Below are 16561 nucleotides of genomic sequence, written 5' to 3'. Positions count from 1 at the left end.
TGAAATACATTTCATCTTTAATTTGGACGTTGATCACTCGGCAAAACATCCCCTCGGCCCCGGCTCCCCCTGCCCCTGTGCAGCCACCATGGTTAAAAAGAGACATCGCAACTTCTTCCAAGACCAAATCCCCCATTTCTTACCTCCGCACCCCAAATCCTGCCTTGTTCTCTCAACACACCATGACATACATAACATGGCTCCTCAGCTCATCAAATGAGTCAAAGAAAAAGAAAACCAAAACGAAGGCTTTAAAGGAAGGAAGATCTCAACACCGACAGTCCCTGCAAACCTCTCAGCTCAGGACCTGCTCTGCACCCACCACACGTGTCCCACGGGGCGGTTTTGGATTTCAGCCGAAATTGGCTTCAGGATGGTGGGAAGGTGACAGGCAGAGAGCAGGACGCTCCTTCCTCACCCTTCTCGCAACATATCACATCTCAGAGAAAAACTTCAGAGGTTTTGGGGGTAGTTCTATGTATTAAACCACCCCAAGACCCTTCCTAACCCAGCGCCCGCCAACGACCACAGTGTTAATTCAACTAAACCACGTCAGAAACTCAAGTGTATAGCCCTGGGGAGGGCAGCGAACTGGCATTGCCACTGAAATCGCACCCAGACGGCTGTGGGGGGCTGTGAACAGCCGACGGCGGGGGTACCCGAGTCCACACAGCACCTGGGAGGAGGCTTCAACCCCACGCTTGGTCACAGCAGAGCAGCACCACCGGCTTTCGCCTCTAAATCCAGGACAAGTCCCAGCACCAGCCATGAGGAAGCCCCACTCCCCATCACCAAAGGGGACGAGTTTCTCCAAGATGAGAAGAATAAAATGGGAATTCAGTTCCCAAATGCTCTGCTCGCAGCTGCTCTACCCCCACACCTCTAGTCGCTCTCCCACTCCTCTACAAATCCACCCATCACGGCCAAGACAATGGCACAGGCTCCTCTGACACGGGGGGGCTCCTGCCAGCTCTGCCCCCTTCTCCCGTGAGCAGGTCTCTCTCCGTTTGTGCTGGAGAAAAGGAAGGATCCGCGGCGAAGGGCACGCGTGAGGCGGGCGCTTTCCGCATCATCTCCTGAGACCAGCCCGGCCGCTTCTCCATCACGCAAGATCCCAACTTGGAATATAGAAAATGGGCTCATCGAGACCTGAATATTCTCATTAAGGCTTCAGCTGCTGCAGTAAACCAGACAGACGTGCTGCCAAAGGGAAGAAATTGAGTTAAAAAGAAGAAAACCTGAACCATCTTGGCGCCAGACACGCGGAGGCTTCGCTTTCCTCTCCCAGGCTCAAACCTGTCCTCAACACCCACCCGGCCATCGCAACACACGCCTGCTTGGAGGGGGTTGCTTTTAGAACAGCCAAAAAACCCACAAACTAAACTCTCCCGAAAGCCCCACAGGTGGGACTGTCACATTAAATATACAACCAAGGCCAACTTTTAAAACATCTTTAAAAAAAAAAAACAAACAACAAACCCACACGCGCATACACACACACACTTTGGCACACAAGCCTTAAGTTATATCACTTGAAACATTTCAAAGTCAGAGGAGAGCTACTGGGGGGGTGTTTGTTGTTTTGTTTTCTTTTCTTTTCCTTTTTTTCGTTGTAAAAAGGTACGAAGCAGAGGTGGTGAAGCATGAAGAGCGAGTACAAATGCTGAGCAGCCGCAGAGCCGCCCCTGCAATGCCGCTCACCACTCGCACTCCCGTTAACTTTCCCAAAGCGATTAGCTGATTACATACACAGATATAAAAACTAATGCGGACATTCCCGGTTTTCAATGTGAAAACGGTAAAATGTAATCGAGTACTTGTGCATTTGCCATAGGGTCCTTGGGAAAAGGAACCATAAAAATACTTTATTAAAAGTTTTTTCTTTTTTTTTTCTTTTTTTTTTTCCTCTTTTTTTTACCCTTAAGTAAAGAGCAAATATACACCTATAAGCAGAGTTCAGATCCACTTTACTTGAGAGCCTGGAAGTCCATACATCAAATTAATTCCCAGTGGCGTATCCAGACATCGGAACAGTTCCCAGCCTCAAAGGGCTGGCGTTCCTGCAAGCTCTGCAGCTCTGGCTAAACCTTGTTAGCCAGTGCCAAGCAAAGACTCATTCAAGCCTCATCCATCTCAGCCAACACCCCCTCAAACAGCCCCTGCAGCCGAGCAGCGCTCCGCCACGCAGAGCCTCACACACGGGAGCGTCAGAGCTGGTAATATGGGCAACAAACCTGAATCCTGGCGATTTCAACCCATTATCAGACTGTAACAAGGAAAATATAAGCGCCGAGCTTATATTTTCTTATTACTCAGAGGATAAACCACTGATTCCCAGCTACTGAGAAACAGCTTCCAGAGGAGAGCTGGGCAGAATTTCAGTGATAGAGAAACTAGCTGTGCAATAAGAAAGTGCATTTAAAGGTAGCTCAAAACCAGATTAAAGATCAAATCGCCACTCGACAGGAGGGAGAATCAAGCTCCAGCAGCCACGCTCCTTGGGCTGGGTGGGTTAACGTTCAGGCTCTCTCTCTCTCTCACGAGTCCGAGGGGCAGGAGAGAAGCGTGCATTCCCATGCTGCGACGGGGACACAGTTCTCCTGGCAGGCCATGCTCCCCTGCCCACTTTGCGTCCGTGCGGTATCAGTTCTGGACAGGTTGTCACCGGAATTCGTAGATAGGAGCGCTGTGCTCAGGAACGTGAGTTAAATTCAATGACTGATACCTGGGAGAGAGGGAAAAGGGAGATGAGAGGGTTATGCTGAGCAGGAGACATCCCAGTGGTTGGCTCTTCTCTTCCCTCTTGGGGGTGTCCAGCACCCAACACCCGCTTACCCACGGTGCCAAAACCCTGGGAGGACTCAGCATCGCTCCTCATTCCCATTCTTTGAGCCACCAGCAGCCAGGCTGCATTCGGGTGGGCTGCCTGTGGTTTTTGGACAGCTTTTGAAGTTCAAAAACTTTCATGTTCAAACAGCGTTTGCTACAAGTGCAAATTACGCTCAGGTCTTTCAAAGCTCAGCTCAAGGGAGTTTGTCTGAAAGCTTCCCAAGTACCTTCCCCCCCACACAGAGTTTCCAGCCACCCTACAGATTCACTTGCCGCACGTGACAAATATCAGAGAGAAAAGATCTCTCTACAGCTACTTGTCACATGGCTTTAACGAGAAACCAACCAATTAACTTTGACTGTTCCCTGTGTCTTACAGCAACACCCCAAGGACCTTGGACTACAAAGCACTGGCCTAACGAGATTTCTGCATGAAGGGAGCAACAGCCAACCTGTTACACACGAGAAAGTACTCAGCTCCTTCTCAAAGGCCCCTCTGACATCCTCTGATGGACAAACTCAAAGCTGGAATCACTGGGCAAAGCACCAACTGAGGGAGCACACAAGGCCAGCCTGCCTTACCGCACCTGTCCTTAGCGGAGGGCAGGAGACTCAGCTTCTGGAGGGATGTTTTTAGTGAACCACAGCCCGTGTCTGCCACCCAACATACCTCAGAGATGCACCTCTTGCCACAACACGTCTCCAGACCTCTTATCTCCCCTGCGCCACATTGCCAGCCCAATTATCCCCAGCTGTGCAAAAAGAGCAGCGCTTTACACCCCGCAAACAGGCTGCACCAGCCTGCTCTGGCCACACACGCCCACCCTTCTGCCCTGTGGTCCAGCCTGAACATCCCTCCCAGCCCAGAGAAGCATGCCCTGGACACTCTCAAGGCTGGGGACAAGCAGAAGAGGAGTCACTGCGTCATTTGAGGAGCCACACGTCAGCCCACAGCAGGAAAAGAGCTTCCTTACCATTCTGAACTCCTATGGTAGTAATAGCCCTCTATAGATGCTGCTGACTTCTGGAAGCAGATGTAATAGAAACCAGCAAAGGAAGCACCACTGATGTCTTTGATAGTGTGATCTGGGACTAGGAACTGTTCCTGCACACAAAACACAGACTATATTTTAAAATGCTGGTCAAACACTACCCTCCCATCCCAATCTGCACCCCTAAACCAAATACTATCCCCCATTAACAGGAAGGCATTCCCAGCTGAGCGCTCCCTGCGCTTGCAGCAGCCCAGACCAGAGACCAGTGTGTTCTTTCACCACCTGCCACTGTAGGAATCTCACAGGGAAACAGACAACTGAGAACAGAACCAGTTTTAAAGAGTGCAGGAGACCAGTTCTAGTTCAGCACCTGCCCCCTGCAAACCAGAAGCCAATTGCAGGAATCAGAGCTGCCTGATGATGAAAAGACAGCCCCAGGTAGACCTTATTGCAGCTTTTCAATGGGCTTATAAGGAAGATAAGAGGGACCTTTAACACGGCCTGTAGCGATAGGACAATGAGTAATGGTTTTAAACTAAGAGAGGGGAGCTTTAGATTAAATATAAGGAAGAAATTATTGGCTGTGAGGGTGGTGAGACACTGGAACAGGCTGTCCAGAGAAGCTGCAGATGCCCCATCCCCTGGAAGGGTTTGAGGTCAGGCTGGACAGGGCTTTAAAGCAACGAGACATTCCTGCCCACGGCATGGGAGGGGGATGTACCAGATGATCTGTAAAGGTCTCTTCCAACCCAGACCTTTCTGTGATTCTATGATTTCCTCCCATCACAGCTGCACAGAGAGGGAAGAATCGATCCAGGTGAAGAGCAGAGGTGCAGACTGGCCAGTCTGCATCACACACAGGCCCCGCACAGGGACGAAATACACCAATTCTCTCATCCTCAGGAGCATCATCAAGCAAGATTTTCCTGTTGTGTTTTCATCCGTGACTGCAGCCCTTAAGGACACAATTAGCTGGCTAGACAGGAGTCACACTGGAATTTGCCAGTGTGGTGGGTTATGAGGTTGGAAGGGTCAGACCTTTCATTAAACCAGCGTAGCTGGAAGAGATTTCAGGCACCACAAGCCTCCGTCAGTCGCCTGTAAGCTGCTCATCAGAGAAGCAGACATAGGGAGTTTACCTTCCATCTCATGAAGACATAGTCCCCATTTTTCAGATCCTCATAATCGAAATCATCAGAGTTAAATGTTTTTGCATACTGGTAAAAAGCTTGGAACTTCCCCTGAAACAAAAAAGAAAGGAAGAAAAAAAAAATCAGGATGCTTATTTCAGGAGTAAAGCTCAGTAGTGCCAGCTGCTATTTAGGAGGGAAGAACTGCTACGGAACAGGGAATCCTCACCAAAGGGGCTGCTAAATGCATACCCCAAGACAAACACAGGGGAACACAGAGGATTGCCAGATACCCAGGACCACATCCAGCCCAGCTGGAGAAGCTCCTACACTTCCAGAAGATGATATTCTGACAGAAACATAATAAACATCAAAGTCTGGTAAACAGCAGCGAAGGTCAAGGCAGGGAGGCAACGAGCTGGCTGCTGTGGCCCTGACCCAGCACGCAGTGACAGACACACCCTGCCCTGAGCACAGGGCTGGGGCTGCTGGGACATGGGTACCAACCGACCTGTCCATGCCAAAGGGCCTCCTCTCCCCTTCTCCACCCAGTTTTGTGATAAGCCTTCAAAAAAAGGAGTGTGTTCTCCTAGGGGTGCATGAGACAGGGATTGTTCCAGCTCCTTTCCAACCCCAGGGCTGGTAAGTGGAAAACAAGATACCTCCACCCTTCTGCTGAGTCAGAGCCAACAGCCTGCTGAAGGAACCTTGAGTTCCAGAGATCCCAACACGGGTTAGGAGGGAGACACTCAAAACTAAGAACTGTCCAGGCCCTTCTGACAGCTCTTGCACGGACACCCTCTGCACCTCATCTCCGAAGCAGGTGCTCAGCCCGGGCTGCATTAGACCCACATCTGTCCCCCCAATTTACTTACCCAGTGTTTACGATCCACATCTTCGTCAGCATCCCATTTGCGCGTTAAGAAAGGGTGCTTTTTACTGATTATTTCCCCTTCAAAGAAAGTGGTGAGGGTTGGGTATTCCTAGGAGAGAAGAGAGACAAAGGGGAGGTCAGAAGATGCATCACCTAGAGACAGGAACTGAAAACACAGAGAGAGAAGCACGTGCCCAGTGAAAAGCAGCATTTTGCAGGAAGAGCTCTGGATAATCTAAGGCCAGTGCTCCTGTCCCTCCAACCAGCACGCTCTGCCGCACACCTCTCCAAATCTGACTTGTACCCACATGCAGCCTCCACCTTCTTATCCTGGCCTCTCTCTGCCTCTCTCTTCACTTCAGGAAACCAGAAGGAGCAGTGTCAGAGCTGGACTGCAGGGAAACTCCCAGCTGGACCATCCCAAGCACCGTTTACAGCCAGTGCCACTGCCCAGTGGACACCCAGCAGCTGCTGCAAAGCCCAAGGGCTGGATGAAGCCACCTCAGCGGGGTGAAGGTGCTTCTCCTTGGCTGTGCAGTGGCACCGAATTAGGAGAACACAAGCAGGGAACAGCAGGCTCAGTTGGGGTGAGTGAGATCCTCAAAGGAAGGAAATGGCCTCAGGTTGCACCAGAGGAGATTTAGGTTGGATATTATTAAACTATTTAGTGGTCAAATTTACTATATGCTCAATCTCTCCACTTCCTATTTCTGGTGGCAGCTTCTCCTATCCCACCAGGGGAAAAAAAAACCCACAACCTTTCCACAGCACCTTTTCTTGTTGTTTTGTATTTAACACTCACCTCTGTAAGGCCTTTAATCTTCAAGTATCCACAGAGATAGGAGTTTTCCATATCCACATGCTAGAAAAGAGTGCAAAGTCCAACCATAAGCATATGCACAAAGGGACTCAGTTGACCCAAAGCAGTTTCTAACCCCTCTGAGGCCAAATTCAGCTTCAACTGCTACAGACTGCCCAGTTTATTGCCCAACACTCACACTACAGCCCTTCCTCACGGCTGGGAACCACTTGGGAAGAACAATTACAGGTGCCCAGCTCACCTGTGACAGTCCCCACATCCCAGGCCTGACGACACCCCCCTCGTTTCCAGCTCCATCACACAGAGGCAGCACCCCCTGCCCAGAGATCTCTCATGGGAAGCAACTCCCCCGATCCACCCAGAAGCAAGCAGACTCAGTTTTCTCCACGTGAGAACAACACTGGTAGAATCGCCCACACCCCCAGCGCCCACATTTTCCAGTTAACTGCTTCCAGTGAACTGACATTCAGGTGAGAAAAAGCATCTATTTACTGGAAATAATTCAGGCTGGAGGAAGAAATTGTGGCCCTGAGCTTCACTACCAGCTTATTTAACAGGCCTGACCCACATCTCTCTAACGTGCTGTCCATACTCTCTGCCCAGCACGGCACATGTCAAAGCCTCCTCAGAAACCAGATAACATCTTGTGCATCTCAAAGAGGCCTCTCCTCAGTCTACCGCTTTTGTGCAACCCTTTTTTTGAGTCACGGGGCTGTATCTCGCTGCACAGAAGCTGACAGGGGGCCGTGCCTATTCCAAGCACCTTTAAAATCAGGGGATTTTCCAAGCTTTCCCCCCAGATCAGTTTTCAAAAGGAGAAGAGAGTTATTTGGGGAAGCGCAAACATCATCTGTGAGAAGATGGATCTTCCCCACTTGTGATCAAAGGAAAGCGCCATTTCTCTGCACTCAGCAGCCACCTCTCCTCAGCTGACACGCGCAAAACAGCAGCATTTTTAGCACAAAGCCCCTGCGAGAAGGCAGCGTGCAGTGAAGCTGATCAGCCATGGGATGTCCCCAGCACAACAAACAGTTCCAGGTATGCTCATGCTGCTGACAAGGGGAGGACTGTACATGAAAACAGATGGCCTGGTTCAAACGCTACCCTATGTGCTTCACCCTGGGGCTCTGACACTGCTCCACAACGCCAGGACATGCATTAGGTTCCATCACTACGCGCTCAATCACGGTCCCCAAGATCCCGTGGGAACAAAGCTGTGACTCGCAGGGTGCTCAGCGTGTATCAGACGTCTAGCTTGCCCACATACTAGTGACTCCACACCTTGCCAGCTCTGCCCAAAGCCATCGTGCCAATGCTTACGACTAAAAATAAAGCATGCAGGGTGACAAGGACTGCAGAGAGGAACGGGAAAGCCACACGAGCCAGCATCCCCATTCCTTGGCACAGCTGGGCACTACAGCTGTCTAGCTGCATTCCTGCCACAGATGAACCACCAAAATTTGCCCCAGGCTCCCTGGTCAGCCTGGGGAGCCTCTGACACCCCAGGGATGGGGAACGTTGGGTCCCAGGTCCAGCCAGGGGACTAGGACCTGGATCCCTGCTGATCTCTAGCCAGGTCTGAAACACAGGCTGTCCCATGGCAAGGACTTCCCAAGACAACATCCACTCTAAGCTGGGCTCTCAGCCTTCTACTCTGTGGCACAGAGGCACATGGAGAGCCTGAAGGGAATGGGGAAAGAATCCTGGGTTATGAACCTTGCTGGGAATGAGGCAAAGATGTGGGGTGAAAGGATTGAGGACAGTGGGGTCTCCTCAGGGTTTGAGGGGAAGGGAGCAAGGAGGCGGCCCTGAGTGGAAAAGATCAGGGTCTTCTCCACTAATCCTGAAAGGAAAGAGAGGACACAGGGGGACAGAGATCCCTCCAGAGCCTGAGGACTCACAGCCACCCCAAGGCTTGATGGCACCAGGGGAATCACAGGGAGGCACCATCAGGTGAGGGGAGCAGAGTGGGATGGACCATGGGCCTTTCCAGCCCCCCCAAGGCCCCGGGTCCCACCTCGGTGGGGCTGAGGGGAACAGGGACGCTGGGACTAATGGAACGGAGAGACCCCTCCTTAGCCACAGACCGCGCTGGGGCCGAGGAACAGAAACTGACGACACAGCAACATCTGCTTCTGAGGGAGCTGGGGGAGGGCAGACACCGGCCCGGGGCGGGCGGCAACCGGGGGCTGGGGGGACCTCGGGAGGAGGACGGCGGCAGCCGGGAGACCAGGAGGAAAGTCGCCCGGGCCTGAGGGGGCCGGGAGGGCCCAGGAGCGGCGGCCGCGGCCTGAGGGGACCGGGGAGGCGGGACCGGCGAGCGCGGCCTGAGGAGCGCGGAGCCGCGCCGGGCCCGGGGGGAGGCGGCACCGGCGGGCCCCTCACCTGCATGACGACCTCCACCTCGTAGGCGTTGCCTTTGCTGCGCTGCTGCCCGCGGAACTTGGCGCCGCTGTAGAGCAGCGAGGTGGCCACGCCGGGCTGCGCCGTGTTGATGGGGGGCGGCGGCACCAGGCTGCTGGCGGCCGCTCCGGAGGGCGCCGAGGAGACCGAACCCGCCGCCCCGCCCGCGCGGCACCGCTCGCTCCGCACCGGCATTTCGGGAGGGTCCCCGGGCGCCAGCGTGGCCGGGGCCGAGCGCGGCCGGGGGCGCCGCCCGCTCCGCTCCCGCACGGCGAGGCCGCCGCCTGGCTCAGGGCCTCCCGGCAGCGCCTCCGCGCGCTCCCATTGGCCCTCGCGGGCGCTGCGGGAGGGGCGGTGCCGGGCGCTGATTGGCCGCGGCGGCGGAGCACGCGCTTCCTCCCGGCAGGCGCGGGCGCGGGCGCTGCTGGGAGTCGTAGTTTTTCCGCCGCCACTGCCGGCGGGACGGGGCGGCCGAAGGGGCAAAACGCGGTCGCGATGGGGATTGGCTGTCGCCGCGGCAACATGGCGGCGCCCGCGGAGCCGCGCTGAGCGGGAAGGGGGCGGCGGGTCCTCCTCGCCGCGATGTGGAGCGGCTGCCGCCGGCTGCTGTGGGGCCGCCCCCCGCCGGCCCGGTTCCCCCGACCGCCTCCTGCCGCTGCTGGGAGCGGCCCGGGGGGGCCGGCCGGGGGTCGGGCCTACGCCCCGCCGGCAGGTGAGGGAGCGCCGCGGCCTCTCCAGCCCCATCGGGGAGGGAAACCGGGACCCTTCCCTGGCCCGGCGGGGTGGTCCCGCTGGGGGCTCCTTCCCCTGCCCCCGGTGGGGCCTATTAAGGTCACCCCGGGCGGGGTAGGGTGGGCTCGGCAACTCGGGGCGGGCGGGGAACGGCCCGATCTCCCCGGCGGGGCCGGGAGCGCTGCCGGCGCAGCCCCGCGGGGTCCCCGAGGCCTTTCAGCATCCCCGGTAAAGCGGCCCCGCTGCGCCCTTGTGCTAGTGTTACTGGGGGTTCAGAGTGGGGGTCGCTGGCAGCCTGGCCAAGCCCTCGCTGCACCCATTTGCTTTTGTGTTTTGGTGGGTTCTAGGGGGATGGGACCCAGCCGGAGTGGTTCATAGAATCACAGAATCATAAATAGTTTGGGTTGGAAGGGACCTTTAGAGGTCATTTGGTCCAGCCCCCAAACAGGCACGTTCTGGGTCACGTGTACCCTCCACAGATTTTGCTGGAAACGTGTGGGTTTGAGGACAGTCCAATGAGCCTCATTCTGTGTAGGGGAGGCTGTGGAGTTGCAGTGATTCATTGTGGGGGGGCAGAGCCCCCTTATGTGACTCAGGTCCCCCCTGGGGTACACACACATTCATCTTTTCAGAGCTGCACCTTAGCAGTGTGGAGTTTTCTGAGGCCCCGAAGCTTGCAGGGCACTGAGCGTGAGCAAATCCTCTTCTGATTCCTAAGCAGGAATGACCTTTTTTTAATAACTTAGAATAACAGCCTGGTTTGCTCGCTTCACCCTTCATGAGGTAGATTTATGGGTCTGGGATTTATGATCTGGTTGCTGTCATCAGGGGAATGGTTTGTGGATTCTCCCTGCCTTGTGTGAGCAAGACAAGCTTTTGCAACACGTGTGTGCAGCAGCTGGTAGGAAAAGAGGCTGCTCTTGAACCAGACCTGCAGTTCCCTCAGGCTCACTGTGCTCCTGAGCAGGGATGTGTGGGCTGGAGGTGGCTATGGGAGCTGTTTCCTCCCCCGGTGACTCAGTGACACGCTGCAGCATGGACAACGTGTCACCAGCACCATCCAGCTGTTTCTGTCGTGTCTACAATAAACCCGTCACAGTGGAGGGAGCAGCGTCCTGCCCTGGCACACTGTGAGCTGGCAGCTGTGGCTCTGCCAGCAGATACATCATCAGAGTAGAATCATAGAATCACTGCCTGGAAAAGACCTTTAAAATCATCAAGTCCAACAGTTATCCCAACCCATGTCCCTGAGAACCTCATCTCTGTGTCTGTTCAACCCCTCCAGGGATGGTGACTCCAGCACTGCCCTGGGCAGCCTGTTCCAATGCCCGACAGCCCTTTTCAGGAAGAAATCGTTCCCAATATCGAATCTAAACCTCCCCTGGCACAATTTGAGGCCATCAGACCACCTTGAGGGCTCTGGCTGCAATGGGACACAGGGGAAGGTACTGAACCTCCTCTAACTCCCCTCTGATCGGCTCTGTTTTTGCCCCCAGAGAGGAAGCGGTTTTACCAGAATGTGAGCATCTCTCAAGGAGAAGGTGAGTACAGATGCTGGGGCAGGATGGAGGGGCTGGTACCCGGGAGGGACATTGTCAGCCCTCACTGCTTCAGGAGGAGCATGGCACGCCTGCACCCCAGGCTATATGAGCCGGGTGTTTGCCACCAGCCTGTTGTGCAAAACTGTGTGGTAGGAAACAGCTTCCAAGACTATTTTGGGGAAAGTATGTTCAAAATGATTGTGGGAAACTCAGCTATCTCTGGTCCTGTGCTCCTGTGAGCTCCAGTTCTGCTCCTGCTATGGGGTTGTCTGTTGTTCCTTAGTGCCTGCTCCTCTTTGATTCCCCAGGATTTCTACTCTGATTTCCCAGGAGGCTTCGAAATAAACCTGGACCATCGGAAACTGAAAACGCCCCAGGCCAAGCTCTTCACTGTGCCCAGCGAGGCCTTGGCCATTGCAGTGGCAACAGAGTGGGATTCCCAGAAAGACACCATCAAGTTCTACACCATGCACCTGGTGAGCCCGACAGCCCGGGGCACCCAGACCTTGGCAGAGGAGAACACGGTGTGCTGGGAGCAGTTGCGTCAAGGAACTCGGGATTAAAGCCAAGGAATCGCAATTCTGTAGACATGAGAACAGTCTCCAAATGCAAAACATGGAGAAAGCAGGTTGTCCTGATGCTCATGGAAACAGACAAGAGGCTGGGACTTTGGCTGGGCACTGGGGAGGAGCTTGTCATTGTGAGGGCAGTTAGATACTGGCTGGGGGACTGTCTGGTAGGGAATCTGTCACTGGGGGACTTGAGAAGGAGCTGGACAGTTACTGGAAGGGTAGGAGGAAATGGGATGAGCTCTGGAGCGGTCGGTGAGCGCTGTGCCTTGGTCCTTCATGGACCTGCTCCTGAGGCTTCTGAAATCAGTGAGAAGATTCCTATGATGTGAGCCACATTTTGGCCCTGCACCCCTTCCAGATGTGCTCTCAGTTTTCTGCCACAAATTATTCTTGGCTTTGTACAATGGAAGCTTCTGCTTCCCCAAGCCTTGGATAACAGCAGTTTAAACTGTGTTTATCCCGCAGACCACCCTGTGCAACACAGCACTGGACAATCCCACGCAGCGGAACAAAACGCAGCTGATCCGCGCAGCTGTGAAGTTCCTGGAGACCGACACTGTCTGGTATGAGATGGGGGCTCCACTGGTGTGGAGGCGAGGTTGTTTTGTCACAGTGTTGTTTTTGGAAAGGTGGTTGGGGGAAGTGGGGAGATGTCTGTGGTAACTCGGTCGTGGCAAGGCTCTGATCTGCCAGGGAGCAATCGTCCAGCATGGTTTTGTTCTGCAATCTCCCAGCTATCGTGTGGAGGAGCCGGCTGCTTTGGCAGAGCTGCAGAAGAATGAGTGGGATCCCATTGTCGCCTGGGCTGAGAAAAGGTATGAAGTCAAAGATGTTTCTGTCTGCTTATGCCCTTCTGAGGCGAGGAGCTCTGGTGCTTGTGACTCTCAGAGCTGCAACGTCCATGAGCCCTGTGCTTTTCTAAGGGGCTGGGCAATTGTTCCAGGTACAACGTGGAAATTGGCTCCTCAACCAGCATCCTGGGGCCAAACATCCCCACCAGCACCAAGGAGACCTTCGTCAGCCATCTGGCATCCTACAACATGTGGGCCCTGCAAGGTGAGAGAGGCTGCGCTAGCAGAGGAGATGGTTCCTCTCTATGGGGCAGAAGAGTGTCTGTAATGTTTTTCCTCTCCTGCTGATATGCTGAGATAATCACAAGGTTTATGTTTTCAAACTCCAGGCCAGTCCCTTAGCTGTATTTGTTAGGGATGTTCAGGATCTGACTGCTGGCCTGCGAGCTGTCCGTTCTGTTCTAGCACAAATAACTTCTTTAATGCCAAACTTTTCAGTGATGTAGTCCCCAACTTTGTTACCAGGAAAAGAAATGGGCTTTGGCACTCCAATTGTCCTCACTCTTTCACCCTTATAGCTCACTTGATCTTACCTGATACTGCTGAATGACACATAAAGAAATTAAACAGCATTTGTTTCCTCAAGTCTTCAAATGCAAGACTTGAATGAGCAGCAGACAGTGAAACTCACAGAAGACACTGAGCAGCGAAGGAAAGGTATTAGGGACAAGATTCCTGGGGCAGGGCTTGCAGAGCCTTCCCGTTTCACCTGTAAATATATTTTTTGATGCATCATTTCTCTTCCTCACAGTTTGTAATATGGGTAGGCATGGTGGAAGTGAAAAGCATGTGCCTCCCCTGGAGAAGGGGAGCTGGTCAACTTCAGACCCGAAATTCAAGGTCTGGCCTAGACTGGCAGCGCAGGACGAGCCTGACTTCAGTTCCTTCCTTAGACCCTGTCTGTGTGCAGGCACCTCTGTTATCAGCTCGAGCTGAACTGTGAGTGCTCAGCAGCTCTGAGCCCTTTTTGCTTCTCCTGGCTGTGCGTGTCTGTGGGATTTGCTCCAGTCTCTTGGCCACTGAGCACTCGCTCTGCTCCCTTGAAGAGGGATGTCTGGCAGCCTGGTGGTGTGACCGGAAAGAGCTCTGCTGCTTTATCAGCTGTGTCCTTTGCCGACACAATCTCCCAGGGCACAGCACACCAAACACATTTGCACGGTGTTTTTCTACACATGGGTATGGATGTGGAAAGCTCTTTTAGAGTCCCCCTCACCCTGGATTTTCAGCTGAGCTCCGGAACATTCAGGCCTGGATGGGTGTCCCCTCCCTTTGCACAGGGCAAGTTTGTGGCAGAATGAAAGGAGGCGGTTTCCAAGGCAAAGCCTTTGTCACTCCGGTGACAGTGACCAGAACAGCGCTTTGTGTCTGCTGTTAACTGCAGATCTGACCCTGAAGTGCCCAGATGCAAATGGGAGGTATTGGAATCCCTGAGGAGGTACTTCACCCCTGCTGTCTTTTCGGAGTGTATGAAGATGCTGCTATAATGCTGAAAAAAACAACCACGAATCTTGTTTGTTTTGGGTTATTTCCTTCCAGGTATAGAATATGTAATCACCCAGCTGAAATCTCTGATTCTGTCCATGGGTCTGATTGACAGGCACATTACAGTCGAGAAAGCTGTGCTTCTGTCTCGTCTGGAGGAAGAATACCAGGTAAATGATGTTACAGAACAGCCCTATAATTCAAATAGCAATAATCTCAGCATGACAAATGCATCTCCCTCCACAAATAACTGGCGAGGGAAGTGCCTGCTGTTGCAGAAGAGGTTCCACTCCACCAGTCTCCCCATTTGAGAGAGTTTGGAGTGTGCTTCTGTAGAGCAACACCACGGGTGGCACGGCCCAGAACGCTCCTGGGGCTGCCAGTTTCTCTTTACAGAACCCAGCTGGCGGCTTTTCTCCCTCTCGAATCTGAAGTGCAGAGTTGTAGCTGGCTTCTCTTGCTCTGGGTTATCCAGCCTGGAGGCCTTGGTAGACACCAAGCTAATACCTTCCTTGCTGGAAACGGGCCTGGTCTGAAGCTTCCCCTGACCCAAAAGTGGCTAAAGTTGATGGGAATCTTTCCCTTTTAAGGGGCTTGCCTCAGACACCAGTGCAGATGAAGCGTGTCCTTCGACTGAATTTGGCTGGACATCTCCCTAACCCTGTAGTCAATGATCACACAGCTCTTGAGGGGTTTGTTTCACAAAAGGGAGGCTGAGAGTTGCTGAGCAGGTCTGCACATAATCCAGTTCTGAACTGACTCACGTTCCTCTTCTCCTTCAGATTCAGCGCTGGGGCAATGTGGAGTGGGCCCACGACTATGATCTGTGCGAGCTGCGTGCTCGCACGGCAGCTGGGACTCTCTTTGTTCACCTCTGTTCAGAGAGCTCGACTGTAAAACACAAGCTGTTGCAGGACTGAGGCTGCTGGGCTGGGCACAGGCGGAAAATGCCTGGCTGTGAATTGCTGGTGTGACCCAGGGGCTGGTAGCCACCCTCCTGCCACTGCTCCTTCCCCGCGATCAGCCTTGTGCTGAGCGACTGTGACTTTTGTGGGCAGCTCCTCGCTCGGGCCGCCTGCCGCAGCGCTGCGCCAGCAGTTTTGAGCCCACAAGGAGGAAAGGTCAAGGTGAGCTTCTTCTGCATCCCCAAGACAGCAGCTCTGGCTGTCACCGGTGTCTGTAACTCATCAGAGGAGCTCCCACGAAAGAAACGCCTTCCCGGGCAGGGCACGGCACAGACATACCCAGCATATGCCACATGTCTTCATAGCTGCCAGCTCCTGACACACACTTGTTATGGAAATCTGAAAACAGACTCCGTTGCATCTGTTCTTCATCCCTCAGCGTGCCTGTATGTAACACCAGGGTCTCTGATTAAAGGCACGCCCCTGCTCGATACCGAAAGCCAATGCTGCTGAGTATTTCTTTGTTTTAATCACCAAACCGTGGCGCAGGTCCTGAGCTGCCAGGCTCTCGGCAGGTGCTGGGATGGCTGCAGGCAGAAAAATAAACGCAGAGCTGAGCAGAGACTAACTGCTAAAGAGATCTGTTCCCTCCACATCTCTGTGCGACCCCCTCCCTGCTAAATGCCCTGTCCTTGCAGCCAAGGAGTAGCAGGGAGGTGACTGTGTAGTCCTGGAGCAAGATGGGGGGAGAACCTGAGCTCCTGCCATCTTCAAAAACGCAGAGCACCACGAGCCAAATCTGTGTATGACAGGCAGCACCTGCCACGGGGCTTTCGGAAAGACCTGTTCTCTCCCCTGAGCACGTATGCAGCCACCCTCTCTTTTAACCTTCCCACCTTTCTCCTTGCTGCCTGCCTGGAGCCGCACCGCCCCGACCAGCATCATTCCTCAGAAGCTGCCCACGACTGAGTGGAGCAGCTGCTGTCACTGAGCAAGGAGGGGAATTAATGACTCCTCGCTTGGCTGTTGCGAGCGGCGGTGTGTGAGCTCCCGTGGAACCATTGATTTCGCTTCCTGCTAGCTGGGGGCTGCTCTGTTCACGCTGCAGAAAGCTGGGGTTTTTTTGCGAGGTGGTGAGAAGACAAGGCTCTCAGGCATGCAGAGCCCCCGCCAGCCTTGTGCTTGCTGAGCTGGAAACCCGCTGTTACCTCGGGGGCAGTTTGATGGAGAACACTCCTTTCTCAGGCTGCTGCCGCATGCCTGTGGCTCACAGGTTCCTATCGAAGCTTTCAGCCGTGATATGCCACGATGATTTGGTTTCATCAGCTCACAGCTGAATCCATAACCCCTTGTGACCAGGTCTGAGCTCTGCGCAGGTTTCACGCCAACATGATGGAAGAGACAGAGCTTCGTATGCTCTTCTGGAG

General features: G+C 54.0%; 2 protein-coding genes across 5 annotated transcripts; one reads left to right on the top strand and one right to left on the bottom strand.

The window, feature by feature from the left end:
- Nucleotides 1-84: 84 nt before the first annotated feature.
- On the bottom strand, nucleotides 85-9376 carry GID4 (GID complex subunit 4 homolog; the record flags this gene model as incomplete). Its single annotated transcript, XM_080353699.1, is given in 7 exon segments — nucleotides 85-2725; nucleotides 3804-3934; nucleotides 4964-5065; nucleotides 5830-5937; nucleotides 6631-6690; nucleotides 9034-9345; nucleotides 9347-9376. Coding segments are annotated over 7 exon segments (807 nt in total). The 3' UTR covers nucleotides 85-2661.
- Nucleotides 9377-9523: 147 nt separating this feature from the next.
- On the top strand, nucleotides 9524-15622 carry ATPAF2 (ATP synthase mitochondrial F1 complex assembly factor 2). 4 transcript variants are annotated; one of them, XR_013922851.1, is made up of 8 exons: nucleotides 9524-9763; nucleotides 11280-11324; nucleotides 11655-11800; nucleotides 12362-12459; nucleotides 12590-12711; nucleotides 12820-12952; nucleotides 14284-14399; nucleotides 15012-15139. XR_013922851.1 is itself a non-coding variant. In XM_080353659.1 (8 exons), the coding sequence occupies exons 1-8, from the start codon at nucleotides 9634-9636 to the stop codon at nucleotides 15147-15149; spliced, it is 867 nt and encodes a 288-aa protein (XP_080209785.1). In that variant the 5' UTR covers nucleotides 9524-9633; the 3' UTR covers nucleotides 15150-15622. The 4 variants fall into 4 exon arrangements, 2 of the variants coding, with proteins under 2 accessions (XP_080209785.1, XP_080209786.1); XR_013922852.1 differs by lacking the exon at nucleotides 15012-15139 and adding an exon at nucleotides 14025-14182 and having other exon boundaries at nucleotides 12631-12711; nucleotides 12840-12952; nucleotides 14284-14376; XM_080353659.1 differs by having other exon boundaries at nucleotides 12631-12711; nucleotides 12840-12952; nucleotides 15012-15622.
- The last annotated feature ends 939 nt before the right edge of the window (nucleotides 15623-16561 follow it).

The sequence above is a fragment of the Nesoenas mayeri genome (assembly GCF_963082525.1).
Source record: "Nesoenas mayeri genome assembly, chromosome: 15".
NCBI classification, from domain to species: Eukaryota; Metazoa; Chordata; class Aves; order Columbiformes; family Columbidae; genus Nesoenas; species Nesoenas mayeri.
This window is presented reverse-complemented; position numbering and strand designations above follow the sequence as displayed.

Bases quoted from the DNA above. Each gene is read 5' to 3' on its own strand.
- ATPAF2 (XM_080353659.1), top strand. From the start codon at position 9,634: ATGTGGAGCGGCTGCCGCCGGCTGCTGTGGGGCCGCCCCCCGCCGGCC. The intron at 11,801-12,361 runs GTGAGCCCGACA...TTTATCCCGCAG, and splicing joins AGTTCTACACCATGCACCTG to ACCACCCTGTGCAACACAGC. The intron at 14,400-15,011 runs GTAAATGATGTT...CTTCTCCTTCAG, and splicing joins GTCTGGAGGAAGAATACCAG to ATTCAGCGCTGGGGCAATGT.